This window comes from Bidens hawaiensis, unplaced genomic scaffold (genome assembly GCF_021521415.1).
Source record: "Bidens hawaiensis isolate Kalapana, Puna unplaced genomic scaffold, B.hawaiensis_p1.1 tig00012795_1, whole genome shotgun sequence".
Classification (NCBI taxonomy): Eukaryota; Viridiplantae; Streptophyta; class Magnoliopsida; order Asterales; family Asteraceae; genus Bidens; species Bidens hawaiensis.
The window spans coordinates 192,600-210,617 of NW_027492064.1; the positions used below are offsets into that span (position 1 = coordinate 192,600).

General features: G+C 36.9%; 1 protein-coding gene across 1 annotated transcript; it reads right to left on the reverse strand.

Annotated features, from left to right (window-relative positions):
- Positions 1 to 76: 76 nt before the first annotated feature.
- Positions 77 to 14,841, reverse strand: LOC143542217 (auxin response factor 23-like). The gene is made up of 10 exons (XM_077034852.1): positions 14,510 to 14,841; positions 14,371 to 14,432; positions 3,133 to 3,248; positions 1,588 to 2,219; positions 1,351 to 1,448; positions 1,101 to 1,262; positions 821 to 1,019; positions 492 to 630; positions 285 to 390; positions 77 to 148 (listed from the first exon to the last, which is right to left on the reverse strand). Exons 5-9 carry the CDS (start codon positions 1,359 to 1,361, stop codon positions 287 to 289), a joined length of 615 nt encoding a protein of 204 aa, XP_076890967.1. The 5' UTR covers positions 1,362 to 1,448; positions 1,588 to 2,219; positions 3,133 to 3,248; positions 14,371 to 14,432; positions 14,510 to 14,841; the 3' UTR covers positions 77 to 148; positions 285 to 286.
- Between the last annotated feature and the right edge of the window lie 3,177 nt (positions 14,842 to 18,018).

The following is an 18,018-nucleotide window of genomic DNA, read 5'->3' on the forward strand; positions in this document are numbered from 1 at the left end:
GACTTAAATTGGCAACCCTGATACTATGCAGCAACTACAAAAGACAGACGCCTTCTGCTTATTCGACATGTAATAAATAAAAGATTCTTGGCACCACCATCCGCCACCGCAATCTTCTTCCTCCGACCACCATGGTTCAAAACACAACCTTATCTTGGCTCCAATGCCCGCCCGCCTAACACATACATGGTTGCCAAATGGACAGGTCAGATAATGGGTTCGGGTACTTTTTAGAAACGAGAAGGCTAGGTTGATGGATTATACAATAAGTAGAGTAGAAATACCTTTAATCGATATCATCCATATTTTCCTCATTTGGGTGCGAGGAACTACCAATGTCCAAGACAGAGTGACTTTGCAAGCCACCCGATTGATTATTGCCTGTCACAACTTTTTTGTATCAGAGTATTGTATACAACAGAAAATGAAAGTTGGTTTTATAATAAACAACTATTTTAATCTTTATGACAAACCAAAACAGAAATGCTAACCATCGAACGGAATGTTGCAAATGACAGTCTCAAACGGCATTGAACGCCTTTGGTCAGCATTACAACCGAGAGGTCGGATCTCCCACGGGGAAACCCTGGAAGGAAGCACATCACTGGATGATAAGGCATCCCATTTAACCTGCAAGATTTTAAAAATTAAGATTACATACAGCATTTATCATGTTCTATCACAAAGATACTTCTTATAAGAACTCTTAGAAAATCATATAAAGAAGATAAAATTAAAAAAATTATGAATGGACCCTCAACAATTGAAGAAACATGTTTAATTAATACTAAAACCTGGTTTTATTAAAACAATGAGTTACCTCCAGGCATCTCCATTCCGAATTTGGCCAGTTGACAGGATCACTGTCTCCCCTTGCAGTTATGGTCCCTGAAAATCTGATTATGTGTTCAGGGTCATCTCCATTACAAAGCATTTCAAAACGCATCCCGGGCACATAGTTAATTTTAAGTGCTTCCGTGACGATATTGTAAGGAACCATAAAAGGAGAAGTGCACATCCTGCAAACAGTAAATCCATATACAGATTTAATAAAAATAATTGCATCTCACTTAAAAAGCAAAGAAGGTGATTAATTTCACCTAGGATGGTAGAGTACAGTGAAGTTGCATCCTGTCATCCTGGCCATATAGGCTTCGAGTAGAACGCCACGTCGCATATTTAATCCGGATAAATATGTAAACTCTGTGTGTATACTAACCGGCACCGCTCGTTTAACGCCTATGTAAAATTCACCCTGGTGTCTGTCACAACAAAATAAACAGTTTGTAAGAACAAAAACTATTCTTTTTACAAAAACACAAAGAAATGAAAGAAAGAATATATACTTACAGTCCTTTCATGAAGATGCAAGTGTCGCCCGCTTTTAAGCTTTTTCCCCCTGATAAACTCCTTCCAACCTGTCACTAACAAATGCCTCTTTGGATTGCCTGCATTTACGTTTAATGTCAAAAGTCCCGAACCATCTCTTATTACTTAAAAAAAACCACAAAATTTAATAGCATTACACACAAAAAAAATGCTTTTCATTCTGATGGAACTTTATAATATCAAAAAGGCAGGCAGTACCACGAAAAACATGTTCGAATGGCCATCTTGCCCCGTGTAGATCCTTCGCCAGTAAACGTTGGGATGCATGATCCTGACTCGCATCCTGCACAGATTACATTAGTTAAAACATATGACTTGCAATAGTTAAAGTAAGGAAATATGAGATACCAAAACTGGAAATGCTTTTGCAACATCCGCTTTGGGTAAGCCGCATCCCCCAAGTCCACTTGTGTCTGAGACAGTAAGAATCTTTCGGAAACAATTCGAAGGATTTTTTACAGGAACACTTCTAACGCATCCTGATGCCCCCTCACCTTCCCTCTAAATAATAATCCACATTACATAATCAATCCGACAATATAAAACTAGCAAATAAAAAATAAACGCCCTTACAGTTTGAAGCAAGACAAACTTAGCAAACACCTCATCGGTATCAGGGTTCGCCTGCAAAAAATAAAACTGAAAATAAGAAGACTGCCAAAGATATACAAGATTAAAGCACCTAAAGTTAAACAAAAGTCAAATACAATGCATTGGTCAAAGTCAAAACATACCTTTAATGTAATATCAACAACCTTGAGAAGAACTCTTGACGGTAACCCATAGGTTAGCAGAGTTGGATCATCCCTGTCCTCCACAAATGCATTCACCTAGCAGGTTATAATGACAACAGGTTAATTCAATAACAAATTTAAAATCAAGTTTCAGAGAAATTAAAAATCGTAGGTAATAATTAATTTTTTTTACTAACTAGTAAAGCATGTACATAACTACATATCAGTGGCAGATTCAGAAAACTACATTAAAACTGGGCCAGGTAAAAAAAATGGGACGGGTCAAAAAGATTAGCATATGATAGATAAAATAACATAAACGTCTACTATAATAAGTGTTAAAGATGTATTCGACTTTTCTTTTCCAAGAAAAACTCGCAACTCCTTATAGAACTATACTAATAAAAAAATAAATAAATAACATTAACAAAAAAGTTATTTCAACAATTTCAGTGCATCATCATCATCATCATCGTACTCAGTATATCCCGCCAATAGCAAAGCTATGGTAGGGTCTGAGGAGGGTAAGATGTAGACAACCTTACCTCTACCCCATAGGGATAGAGAGGCTGCTTCCGGTGAGACCCCCGGCTCGATAGTAGTTTTGCATCAAGCCTTGGACATAAGGCACATAACACTCAATCATCGGGACACCGGCTGATCGGTGCATGTACACTTGTCTTTCGGCTATCAACGCCACCACATGATGCCTGATTAACCTTCCGCCACTTTTAACGTTATTTTCACGAGATTAGTAAAATAACGTCAAAATTAGTGCAATTTCACTTTTGCCCACCCGTGGGTTCACACATATATACATTATATGCGCGCACCGCAAGCAGGGCGTAACAATTTAAGTGCAATTTCAATAATTATTTCAACTTGGTTAAACAAACAAATAAACAAAAATAAAATTAAAAAAATGAAAATAATTATGGAGTTATTTTAATCTATTAAAGTGTATTAAATATTACCGAGCAATAAGATTAATTAACAAAGAAAAACAAACCTGCTCGATGTGACCCTGCGGGAAGTAGAATACCCAGTCACCTTTCTGAGGAATTTTAACAGGAAGGCCAGCACATTCATGCCATAGTTGCTCATAAAGATCAGCATCACCTAAAACTAAAACCAAAAATAGCGAATGAATTATTTGTTTCTGTGTTTATTATGAGAGAAGAAAATTAGATGATAATAAAACTTTAACAAAGTTGTGGTTGTAGACGGAAAAATCCAAGACTATTAATTTATGTGTTTATGGTGTGAGAAAAAGATAATGGAAACAAAATTATCATAAAAAGAAGATATTTCATAGTTTTTTCAGGATCTGTATACATTGCTTCAGAGTAACGCATCATAAAAACATAAATTTAACTTCAAACACATTAAATGAATGAACACCCTGATTACTTCCAAGAAATTCAATTTGAATAACTTAATTACTTAATCCATTATGAATTAAAATGTTCATTTGGATCAAAACTGGTTACAGATATTCATAGAAATGTCCTTTTTGGTTACAGATGTTTATAGAAATATATAAACAATCAGAATGAAATTTTTCATCAGATCATTGTTAAAAAAAATGCTTTTTCATCTTAAAACCTAGAACCATAACAAGAACAAAACTAATCAAACAAAAACACAAAGGACCAATGTGCCTCCCAAAAGCTTCAAACGAACAAATTTAATCAAAGCCCCAAAGAACACACTACGCCATATCAAGAAATCAGCAAAATGAAATAAGATTATAAAAAAAATGTCGATAAGAAAAAACGATTCACCTATGTTTTGACTTGAAGAACCCATCTTTCTTTCTGATCTTAGGAAAATAAAAAGCACAAATAATATGAACAAGCAGACTAAAAGAAACTTGCTATTCGCCTTTTTCTACCACTATACGCCTTATATAGCCAACTCTTTACAATGAAGTTAAGTTATTATGTAGGGGAGGGTTCCAGGCAGATAGTGCCTCAAATCACGGATTACATTTCCGAAATGATCATGCTTTACACATTAGTATAATATAACATATTTACCACATTCAATTACTCAAATCCAAAAAATTGATAACATCTTTTAACTTTAACATTACATCCATACCTCCTTTACACACACGCATATATGTGTGGGTGTATATGGGAGGGTTCGAGACAAAACACAGTTTTTTGCGAGAACATGAAACATAAAATAAATGATTTACTTTTTCAATTTTCATTTGTTAAATATATAATGAAATTATTGATATAAAGACAAAGTTAAAAAATGCTCTTATTAATTTTAGATTAGAGTAATATGATGTGCGATTTTGTAAATGTGAAAAAGGTTTTAAACTAATGGTATAAAGCATGTATCATTTCGGAAATGAAAAGCGTAATTTGAGGCACTATTAACAATTGGATATTTATATTACACGGTGGTAATGTGGTAATTTCTTAATTGATGTAAAACATGTGCTTTTCGGTGAATACAAGTAAATATCAATCAATCAATCAATCAATCATACCCAGTAAAATTCCACCGACAGCAGAGCTATAGGTAGGGTCTGGGGAGGGTGGGATGTAGGCACACCGTACCTCTATCCAAAGGAATAAAGAGGTGGCTTCCAGAGAGACCCTCGGCTCTAAGAACATGTGTATGAAAAAAAAAAAAAAAAAAAAAAAGTTTAACAGTTATATAAAAAAAAAACTACTACTAATTATAATAATATTAATAATAAGGTCGCAGTTTAACCGCAATATAAAAGCTAATAATAATAATAATAAAATATGTAAGGGAAATACCATTATGGTAAGTGACCTAAATAAGTTAAGTCTAAGCCCTAAGGTATTCAATTCTCTCTAGGAATCCTTAGCTTTAATCCTACTTCTCCACGAATTCCTATCCTCAACCATGTCCTCGGAGAGATTTAGGTCTATCAAATCATGCCTAATCCTCTCATCCCAAGTCAATTTCGGTCGTCCTCTAACCCTCCTCCCCTCTATAGTAATGCTTTCTACGGATCTAACAGGATTCGTCGTCTGTCTTCTCTTTACATGTCCAAACCATCTCAATCTCCACTCTCTTATCTTGTCTGCTATGTTCGCCACCCCTACTCTCTCGCGAAGCACAACGTTTCTTATTCTGTCTAGCCTTGTGTGCCCACACATCCAACGTAGCATTCTCATTTCTGCTACCTCCATCTTCCGCACTTGTGCCTTCTTGATGGCCCAACAATCTGTTCCATATAGCATTGCAGGTCTAACTGCCACCCTATAGAATTTTCCCTTCAGATTAGTCGGGAAACTCTTGTCGCACAATATACCTGTGGCTGCTTTCCATCTACACCATCCTACCTGAACTCGGTGGGTCACATCACTGTCTAATTCCCCATCGCTCTGTACAAATGATCCTAAATACTTGAACTTCGTTACCTGCGGGACCACCTGCCCTTCAATTGTGATGTGTGCGTCTTCACTGTCGTTTATCTCACCAAAATCACAGTGTAGGTACTCCGTCTTAGATCGGCTAATCTTTAAACCTTTTGTCTCTAAGGTTGTTCGCCACTCCTCAAGCCTCATGTTTAGATCTTGTTTTTTCTCAGCAATTAACACAATATCGTCTGCGAACATCATGCACCACGGGAGAGTCCCCTGAATCGACTTTGACAACTCATCCAAGACTACTGCAAAAAGAAACGGGCTCAACGCTGACCCCTGGTGAAGACCTACCTCTACAGGAAAGAAATCAGTATCCCCCACTGGCGCACGGACACTTGTTTCACTCCTGGTATACATATCCATAATTATCTCTATGTATTTCCTGGGCACTCTTCTACCCTCCAAACACTCCCAGAGCACCTGTCGTGGCACACTGTCGTAGGCCTTTTCTAGGTCAATAAACACCATATGTAGATCACGCTTCTTCTCCCTATACTTTTCCATTAATCTTCTTATAAGGTGTATTGCCTCTGTGGTGGAACGCCCCGGCATGAAGCCAAATTGGTTGACCGTAACCTGAGTTTCTCGTCTAAGTCTAACCTCAATCACTCTTTCCCATAGCTTCATAGTATGACTTAGTAGTTTGATTCCTCGGTAGTTATCACAACATTGGGCGTCTCCTTTGTTCTTATAGATAGGAACTACAACGCTGCTCCTCCACTGGTCTGGCATCTTACCTGATTTGAGAATACTATTGAACAAAGTAGTTAACCACATGACTCCTTCCTCCCCCAGACACTTCCACACCTCGATGGGTATGTTGTCTGGGCCAACCGCCTTAGACCTTCCCATCCTCCTAAGTGCGTCCTTTACCTCTTCTCGTGTGATCCGTCGGCAGTAGCAGTTATTCGATTGTTGTCGTTGAAAGTTTGTGTTGTCATGTTCTTCTTGGTAAGCTCTCCCATTGTTAAAGAGATTGTGGAAGTAGGTTTGCCATCTTAGCTTGATGTCCTGCTCCTTGACCAGTACATGCCCATCTGTATCCTTTATGAACTTCACCGGTCCTAGATCTTGCCTTCTACGCTCCCTGGCTTTGGCAATCTTAAACATAGCATGTTCCCCCTCTTTTGTTTCCAGGCTTTCATACATCCGTTTAAAGGCCGCCTTCTTTGCTTCCGCCACTGCCTTCTTTGCCTCTATCTTGGCCGTTTTGTAGTTGTCCCTCAATTCCACTCGCTCCTCCTCATTCGTACACCTCATTAGCTCCCTAAAACATCCTTGTTTGTCCCTTATCTTGTCTTGCACTGCGTCATTCCACCACCAAGACTCCTTATGCCCACTTGACTTTCCTGTTGTGACCCCGAGAGTCTCCTTTGCTACTTGGATGATCTTTGTCTCCATAGCTTCCCATATATGAGTTGAGTCCCCATTTAGTCGAGCCCGCGTATGCAGTATGAGTTTATCCTTAAACAGTAGGAGATTTTCGTCCTTCAAATTTCCCCATCGAATTCTCGGTGTACCTTTCTTCTCTCGAACAGTCAGCTTATTTCTGAAGGCTATATCAGTCACTAGTAGTCGATGTTGAGTCACAACTGCCTCCCCAGGTATGACTTTGCAGTCCTTCCACCAACGTCGGTCTCCTCGCCTCATCAAAAGGTAGTCAATTTGCGTGTCGCGTCCGCCACTACTAAAAGTGATTAAATGAGAATCTCGTTTCCTAAAAAAAGAATTTATAATACCTAGGTCATGTGCCACCGCAAACTCTAGAAGATCTGTTCCGGTCTCATTCCTATCACCAAAACCGAAACCCCCATGTACGGCTTGAAAACCATCGTTAGCCTTACCAATGTGTCCATTAAAATCACCTCCTATGCAAATCCTCTCCCCCCTAGGTATGCCCCCTACCACTGCGTCTAGGCAATCCCAAAATTCTCTCTTTTCTTGATCCCCTAGGCCTACATGAGGCGCGTAGGCGGAGACTACTGCCACTACTTCCTCTCCTAGTACTAGTTTCAACACCATAATCCTGTCATTATGTCTTATCACCTCCACCACACTAGTGTGTATTTCCTTAGCCACTAGAAACCCCACTCCATTCCTAGCTCCATCAGACCCCGAGTACCACAACTTATACCCATTACACTCAGCCCCTCTATGTCCTTTCCACTTAGTCTCCTGGAGGCATGCTATCTGGACCCTACATCTTTTAAGCACATCTACCAATTCTAACAACTTACCATTTAATGTTCCTACATTCCAAGAAGCCAAACGCAATATACGCTCCCTATCTTTACTCTTTCCTACACCCCTCGATTCAGGACATGGTCTCAGGTAATAGTCATGGTTCCTACGCTCTATGGTTGCAACTAATCACACAAACACAAGCAATAGAACACCAAATCAATAATAATAATAATAATAATAATAATAATAATAATAATAATAATAGTAGTAGTAACAAAAACTAATAATAATATATTAACTAGTATATTAACTAGTTTTATCAACTAGTATATTAACTCAAGCGTAATGAAGCACACAAGTGCACACACACAGATCAGTCAGAAGACTGATGCAATCACACACCAATTAAACTAAGCACTTAGATGGTGCAAAGGAAACCCTAGGATGCCTAGTGCAATAAAAACCTACAACAAATTCAGCAATACTGGTCCCCCTAACCCAGCCAATTCATGCCTAATGCAATACAAATAAGCAATAACAGAATGTCAAATAAAGAAAGGAACAATCTCACAATGATAATCTCCACAGATGACCCGTAACCTTTACTTAGGGTTATGAAGCCACTCTTCAACACAAAACCAATCCCTGATTTGTATCTTCAGGTTATTTCATTAATTTTGCTCCTTGTATGCTTCTCTGCAACCGAATGTTTCGACCTGGTTCTTGTATCCAGAAACAGAGCAACCCCACCCACCCAATTAAAACTGTTCTTTCCGTTCTTAGTGGTTTTGTCGGAGAACGAGTCCACCTAAACGACAACTCCCCAGTGGCTTGAGACAAGCTTTACCCAGAATTTGTCCGCCTCCGTCGCTAAAATGTCTCCGCCGTGATTTGTCTTGCTGGAGATAGAGTTGAAAGGTCGTGGAGTTGATTTGCAAATCGGCGGAAACCGAGCTCCTGGTATCTTGAAGCTTGCTTGACCAGAAGACGACTAGCTTCCAGTCGGTCGTGCCTTCGTTTCTCAAACGGTGACGTGCTGGTGGTTTGTGAAGAGCCTGCGAGAAAGACAAGAGAATATGGGGGAAGATTTACCTGGTTGCCGGAGAACTGGTTGCCGGAGAATTTCCTGTCGGGAAGGGTGGTTTGCAGGTGGACGTTGGAATTGTTGTACGGAGAGAAAGAAATAAAATGTATGAATACAAGTAAATACCGAAGCAAATACATACATTCACGGTAATACACATTACACTATGTTAGTAGTTTCATAATTGACGTAAAGCATGTATTCAATGTGTGACATCTGCCCCGATCCGACCCGACCCAGGTACCCGTTTCTTTGATCCGATCTCTTTCTTTTATGATTTAATATTTATTTATACTTATATTTTACTTATAATAATAATAATTTTTCCTTCCCGCCTCTCTCTCTCTCTTCTTTCCGCCGTCCCGTCCCTCTTCTTCTCTCTTTCCGCCTTCTTTTCCCTCTTGTCGCCGTCCCGCCCTTAAGCCTTGAACCCCTCTTAACCTTTTTGTCTGTCCTTTGTTCCTTCCCGCCTAAGGTTGTCTGCGCAGCTCCACGCGCCAGACTCCTTACAAGGAAGCCTGCGTGAAGACCACCTGTTACTGCGATACGCGAGACGAACTGTCCCCGCAGCGCGCTAAGGGTTTTAGTTCTTTCCGCGGCGCGCTATGGATACCGTTCTTCCCGCGACGCGCTAAGGAATATAGTTCTTCTCGCGACGCGCTTAGAATTGAAGTTCTTCCCGCGACGCGCTTAGAAATATAGTTCTTTCCGCGGCGCGCAAAGGTTGGTTCTGTCTGCCTTCGCGCTCGCGCTCTCTTGACCTTCTGTGTCTGCCTTCGCGCTCGAAGCTTTCTCGCGCTGTCTTGTGTCCTTTCTTCTGTTTTAACTTGCTTGTTTGCTTTTGATATCTTATCTTTTGTGCTGTTGACCTAACCTGTCTTATGTCTGAAAAGCCACTTTTGGCGCAGCATACCAACCCCATTGGTTGACAGGAAAAGTGACTGACATAATCTTTTGAGATCTGCTTTTCCATGCTTGACCAGTACCTTTATCTGACCCTCCCATGCCTGTTTACTGTTCCCTGTCAGCTTTATCTTGCCCCCCTGCAGCTGCCATATCTTTTGATATCTTTTGCTTTTGGAATCTTTTACTTTTTGGAGATCTTTTCCCCTTTTCTAGGGATTGTGTTCCCTAGGGTTTCTCTATAAATAATAATGTTATTTTCCTAACACTACACACACAAAGCACTTAAACTCTCCTATTCTCTCTTGCTCCTTGCTCTCTCTGCCGTCTTCCTCTCTGTCTCCGTCTTCCTTCCTGTTCTGCCTTGCTTTTCCGGTAATATATATTATATATAATAATTTACTTATTAATTATGCTAACTTATAATCAAGACTTAAAACAAATCATTAAAACAATAATCTTATTTATAGGTTAACTTGTGCTTGTTTAAAGTTGGTTCTTGCTTTATCTTACACCGCACCGTTTATCAAGTGAGTAATCTCGTACCTAATCCCTTTTTATTTTTAATGTTTTGGGATGTTCATGTGTTCGTACAAACTTGAGTCTTAAACTGGTTTATGAACTTTAGTCGCGCAGTATCCCATGTGTTGAGGACGTTTACTTGGCTGTTTATTTGTATGTGTGTATCATTAACCGCTTTGTTCGGCCTATTCCGAAGTTTTCATGGATCCATTAGATGAACACGGGAGACCTATCGTTTACGGTTTTCTTTGTTTACACTTGCACAGATGTTTTCTTGTTTTTGTGCTCATTTGGGAGCACGGATTGAACTATGAACTATGATCTATTTAGGCTTGATCACAATCTGATTACACCCTTGTTAAGCACCAGACATACACGTGTTGCGCGCAGTGATTATTGTTATCTATTATTATCTATTAAACTTGATTTCTCACCAACACGCAAGTGTTTGACGTTTTATTTTAACACATGTTCAGGTTTGCAGTAGCTGTTTTGGAGCTTGTGGACACATAGGAAGTTTTCTTTATTTTGGACCTAGATTAAAATGTATCAAGACAAGTTATTGTTGTTCTAATATTTTGCCTTATAATATATTGATTTATGCTATTTTGTGTTTACGTTGCGCGTGCGCGAATGAATATATTTATTAAATATTGACACCCAATAGTGTCACGAGTAATGAAACAATATGTGACGCCCCGATGTATAATCCGCCTTTGGTCGGGGTGTTACACAATGGATGTAGCGTATTCACATGTGAGTACAAGTAACCGCCAGTGACTATATTACATAAAGCCATAGTGTATTCACCCATGAATACAATAGGTATATACCGTACTGTATTCACTTGTAAATATGCTACTGGAAGCTATATTTATTTGTGATACACTAGAAATATTATTTGGCATTGAATACATTTATTGAATGGTGAAATGGTGAATACACTTATGTAAAACATGTGTTTTCACGTTAATTACGAAATAGCCATGGCCAAACGAAATATTCATGTAGTGGTTCTCAATTTTCAAGTGGTTTTTCGAATTTTTAGTGGTTCATATTTTTACGCATTATACTTTCCTATAAATACGCCCTGTTGCGGTGCGCGCATATAATGTATTTATGTGTGGGCCCTCGGGTGGGAAAAGGTGAAATTGCACTAATTTTCACGTTATTTTACTAATTTCGTGAAAATAACGTTAAAAGTGGCGGAAGGTTAATCAAGCATCATGTTGTGACGTTGATGGCCAAAAGACAAGGGCACATGCACCAATCAGCCGGTGTCCCAATGGTTGAGTGTTATGTGCCTTATGTCCAAGGCTTGATACAAAACTACTATCGAGCCGGGAGTCTGATAGAGTCTTAAAGATATGATCCTAGGCCTATTTATTCTAAATGTGTTGAAACTTCTCCATTACTTTAGCATTTGACTCCTCAAATTAAGCCTTTGACTTTGACTCTCCTTTGAATACTCTTTAAATTAAATGATAGGCGGGAAACTGAATATGTTCTTTAATTGACTTGACCCGTTTGGCATTATGGGTATTAACCCGAACTAGGTTTCTATCAGGGTCTCATCGGAAGCAGCCTCTTTATTCCTAGGGGGTAGAGGTAAGGCTGTCTACATCTTACCCTCCTCATACCCTACCATAGCTTTGTTATTGGTGGGATTTACTGAGTACGATGATGATGACTACTTTCCTATAAATACCCTTTCTTTAATACAGAAAGCAATTATATATTCTCGATTTTATCACAAGGTGGAGTTAGGCTGAAAAGGCTAGAAAGCAACCATTAGATAGTACTCAAATCATATCTTTCATTTCTGAAATGATACATTTTACACCATTAGTTTAAAAACATTTGATCACATATTTATCAAATTCATATTACTCAAATCCAAAACTAATAACATCTTTTAACTTCGTCGTTGCATCAATAAACTCTATTATACACACAAATGTGTGTATTAGAGAGGGTTCGAGGCAAGACACAATTTTTTACAAGAACATTCATCACAAAATAAATGATTTACTTTTTCAATTTCATTTATGTATACTGGGGTTATTGATATAAAGTCAAAACTTAAAAAAGATGCTCTTATTTATTTTAGATTAGAGTAACATGATGTAGAGTTCTGTGAAAATGTGAACAAAAGTTTTAAACTAATGGTGTAAAGCATGTATCTTTTTAGAAATGAAATGCACAATTTGAGGCACTATTGACTAATGAATATTTATATTACACAGTGGTATTTTTCTTAATTAAGGTAAAAACATGTGTTATTTGGTTAGTACAGGTAAATACCAAAGTATATACATATATTCACGGTAATACACTATGTTAGTATCTCATAACTAAATATGTAAAGCACGTATTCATTAGATACGGTGTATTCACCCGTGAGTACAAGTAAACACCGGTGAATACACTATGTATATGCTATAGTGTATTCACATGTAAGGATGCCATTAGAAGCTAGATCTATCGGTAATACACTGAAATACGTGTGCTATTGTGTTAATTAAGAAATTGCCATGGCAATATGAAATCTTCATGTAGATCCAATGGCTAAAAGTGGTTCTCATTTTTCTAATGGTTTTTCAAATTTTTAGTGGTTTTTAATTTTGTGCATTATACTTTTCAAAAAATAACCTCTTTTTTAAAACAATATTATACTCTTATTAAAAAAATAAAAAATTCTCAATTTTATCACTGTGTGGATTTAGGCTAAAAAGGCTAGGAAGAAACCAGGGTGCGACACGAATCATGGGGGTAATGGTAAATGGGTAAAAAAATTCAAGTTGTAAAAACACGTTTGGCACCCAATTGTAGAATAGCATCTGTAAAGTCTAAAACACCGTCTGTAAATTAACACCCAGCGGTAGAATGGCTTGTGTAAAGTGTAAAACACCACATGTAAATAAAGGCCCAATTGTAGAACGCCATTTGTAAAATGGCATCCAGGTCTAACACCATGTGTAAATTGACAACCGTGTGCAAAACACTATGTGTAAATTGAGGCCAGGGAGTAAAACACCATGCATAAATTGACGCTTAGTTGAGAAACACCATATGTAAATTGGCGCCCAAATGTAAAACACTGTTTAAAAAACCCAGAACACCATTTAAATGTTAAAACCAAACCAATGTTCAAACAAACCCAGTTCAAGAAACTTTACTTAAAACACATTTTTTTAATAGTATAGCACGTTCATACTCATTAAAGATAAAGCTGGATTTTATGAAGTAATTTTAAAAAAATTACAAAGGCGTATAAAAAAGTTATTAGCATTTCAAAAAGTTGGTGAAGGTTAATAAAAAGCCATCTCCCCATTCATGCTCTTTAACCAATAGTTTCGGATCCTTCCTATCATTTTTAGGATTTTGTGTCTTTTTACCCAAACCTCAATCTATACATATAATATATACAGATATGATATAATATAGTATGCACATCTAGACTTGGGTTCTAGTAAGAAGGCTATTCATTTCAGATCCAAGAATACGTTGAGAACTGCGAGTACCGCACAATGAACTTGTATATTTGCTTTAAGTGTGATATAGTAGATGGTTATACCCCACTATCTTATTAATTCATTAACGGGCTAAGTACAGGTGCTTTATGCAATTCTCAAGGTGCTCAACATAAATTGGGTTCTGAAAAGAACGCGTCTCTATATATGTACTATGTAGATACAATGTATTACTTGTGGCTACATTATAATCTTTAATAGTGTATTCACAAAACAACTATAGTGTAATTCGCTATAGCTTCTTGTAATGTATTAGATACAACCACGTAAAATAAATACATTATAAGAAAACAACATGAATTTCTAAATTGTAAGATGTTATAGCACACAAACAGGATGTCAAAGCCTAAATTGTAAACAAGCATAACTGCATACGGTATCTACTGTTAAGTAATGACTGGTTGGCAAGTTTTCTTTTTACAGCACAGAGACACGGTTGTAGAGATAGATAATGAATGAAGTTTATAATCATAATGGCACGGGATAATATAGGCACTAAAGCTACTAAACATTAAAATTGCATGGTGACTCAAGAATCAAGTTTATCATTATGTGCAAGTAACTAGTTAACTAATTATAAAAAAGCAGTAGTTCTTTCTTACATTAGGCAGGCAGCCAGAGGATCCACTTCTTCATTCCAGCAGCAGCATGCTATTGACTTCTTCTGTCAAACACAATACATGTACACATTATAAACGCATACTAAATAAACAATCTCATATTTCAGTTCAACCAAGCAACCTGAGAAGCAGAGCAAATAGGTTACATTTTAAAGCCTCATCTTCCTTCCATGGCCCTAACCACCTAAAAACCAATAACACACATGCAGAAAGGGTTGTTACTTAAATCACAACAATATTAACAATAAAGTTAAGTTATTATGTAAGGGAGGGTTCCAGGCAGATAATGCCTCAAATCACGCATTACATTCTCGAAATGATCATGCTTTCCACCCTTAGTTTAAAATCACATGTTTACCACATTCATAGGGGTGTTCATCGGATCGGATAACAGTTTGTTCGATTTATTCGGTTCAGTTATTCGGATTTGAAAATTTTAGGACCCTATCCGGAATCCAATTCGATCCTAATTAGGAAAATTCCTATCCGATCCGAATCTTTCCAAATTTAATTCGGATCGGATTCGGGTAATATCCGAATAATCCGAAAATATCCGAAATAAACCTAAAAAATTTCCCTAATTTTTTCTTTCTAACATTTAATAATTTAGAATCACAATAAACATACAAATTGTAAAATACGAATTAGTTTTAAACACAAATTTTAAGTTCAAACTTCAAATAATAGTCTAATAAATATACCAAACCGGAAAATATCACTAAAATCATGCTATTTTTCGGTTTAAACGGATATCCGAATAATCCGAACAATCCAAATTTTTTAAAATTCCATATCCGAATTCGTATTAGTTATTCGGATATTCAGATTGATCCGATCCGAATAAGAATTCGGATCGGTTTTGGTTTCCGTTTGGATTTCTTGAACACCCCTGCACATTCATATTACTCAAATCCAACATTAATAACATCTTTAACTTTGACATTACATCCATAAATCATTTACAGGATAGGGTTTGAGGCAAAACACAGTTTGTTGCAGTACATGCAGCACAAAATAAAGGATTTACTTTTTCAATTTTCATTTTTTTAAATATATAATGGAATTATTGTATCAAGACAAAGTAGAAAAAAATGCTCTAATTAATTTTAGATTATTTTGTAAAACGTGAATAAAGATTTTAAACTAATGGTATAAAGCATGTATCATTTTGGAAATGAAACACGTTATTTGAGGCACTATCAACTATTGGATATTTATATTACGCGGTGGTATTCTCTTAATTGATGTAAACATGTGTGCTATTCGGTGAATACCGGAGTAAATACATTCATGGTAATATGCTATGTGAGTGTTTTCATGATTAACGTATTCACTGGATGTAGTGTATTGACACATGAGTACAAGTAAAGAGCGGTGACTATATTAGTTAAATCCATGCCCGTGAATACACTAGGTATATATCAGAGTGTAAATATGCTAGTAGAAGCTGTATTTATTGGTGATACACTATTAAAAATATTATTTAGCACTGAATACATTTATTGACAGGTGAAATGGTGAAAACACTTATGAAAAGCACGCGTTTTCATGTTAATTACAAAATAGCCATCGCATGTAGATCTAACGGCTATAAATACCGCTTCAGAGTATTAGTTTAGAAACCTTTATTCACATGTTTACCAAATTCATATTACTCAAATGAAATCCAACATTAATAACATCCTTTAACTTTGTCGTTACATCACAAAATTCAGTATACACACACATGTGAGTATAGGGTTCGAGGAAAAACACAGTTTTATGCAAGAAGATGCATCACAAAACAAATGATTTAGTTTTTCAATATTCATTTATATATAATGGGGTTATTGATATAAAGACAAAGTTGAAAAAAAAATGGTCTTTTAGTTTAAGATTAGAGTAATATGATGTGGAATTTTGTGAAAATGTGAGCAAAGATTTTAAAGTAATGGTGTAAAGCATGTATACTTTTGGAAATGAAATGCACTAGCCGATAGGAACAGAGGATTGTAATATTACAGGTTCAGTTAATACAAGTATATACTGATATATTAATGATAATTGTTTCTTACATTAGGCAGGCAGAGGAATAGAATAGGATCCAGTTGTAGTTCATTCCAGCAGCAGCATGCTGTTTACGAGTTCTGTGAAGCACAATTAGTGAATAAGCACTCAATTAATGTGATATTTGAGTTACACAATAATACCTTGAACAGCAGAAGAAGATTACAGTTTAAAGTCCATGGCCGTAACCTAAAAAACCAATAATAGACAACTAACTAACTAACTAACTAACAAACTTTTGAATAGAAATAGAAATGATGATTGTATTGTATACTAATAATCAATCAAATCAAATGACTAGACTCATGATTTCAATTTTAACAACAATACATAAATCTGGCTAGACCGTTGGTAGGTTGGTTGTTTACCTTGTGATTGTGAAAAGCATATACTATGATTGATTCCGTCATTTTCTAACAAGAAGTCTCTACTTCAAACCTCAATTAAAATGAATCGTAATTCCAAACATTATTATAAATGGATCTAAAAATTTGGTAGGGATGAAATATAAATAATAAAAATATTCCTATCTTCAAATAATTTTTTTTATCAAAAAAATAAATTGCAATGGCAACGATGGTGGTGGCGGTGACAGTCAGGCGGTGGATGGGATGGTGGTGGCGGTGGTAAATGATAGGGTGGCTGCAACAGTGGTGGTGGCCAGGTAGACAGTGGTGGTGATGGTCTGACGACGGCGGTGGTAGCGCTGGTGGTCAGGTGCGCAGCATGGTTGGGGCCGCCCCCCTCCGCTTTTTCGCTAGACAATGTAAATTTATCCTTTTGCGGTTGAAAATTTTTATATTCAGCGTAAATTTACCCATTTCTTAACGATATTTTGAGACAGTGTAAACTGTGTTTATGTCTAAAGTGTTTCTCAGTCGTCTTCCTTGTTATCGGGTTACCCCTTAGTTGGTTTTGATGTTGTGTACATAGAGCTAGAACGGATTTTGTTTTTGTGAATGTGATGGTACTGCTACTGGTGTTTTTAAAACCCAGAAGGCGATAAAGGAAGTTGAGGTTTGGTAGGTTCGCAATAGTTATTTATAACATACAAACAGAAAGAGTATATGGAACACTCAACCTGAGTTGTTTCAAGGCAAACCTAATTTTGATTTGCTAATGAATCTACTCATCTAATCTAATAATTATTCATGTGAGAAACATATTAGGATCAAAACATAGGGATACTACAATTACAGTGTGGTGTTCTAGGAATTTTTTTTGGAGCAGATATGTAATGGTGATTTTTTCCGGCCTCTCGTGTGTCGGAGTCTTCTATCCTTATCAAGTTATCAGCACATTCGAGTTGAGTTGTTGTACACCCATGGGCTTATTAGTAACTTTTTTGGTTTGTTGTATTCCTATGTGCGCATTTTAAAAACCATGCGCCTGATGATGTGGACATCCTCACTTTCGAGAATACCCATAAACTGGAAAATGGTAATAGCCATGTCTTCAAGGTCCTACACCAAGTTTGAAACACAAACAACTAACATACATTATGTAAACACATTAAACATAAATAAGAATAATAAAAACATATTGTTACAAAGGGACCAAAATATTGTGTCAAATGGCAAACAG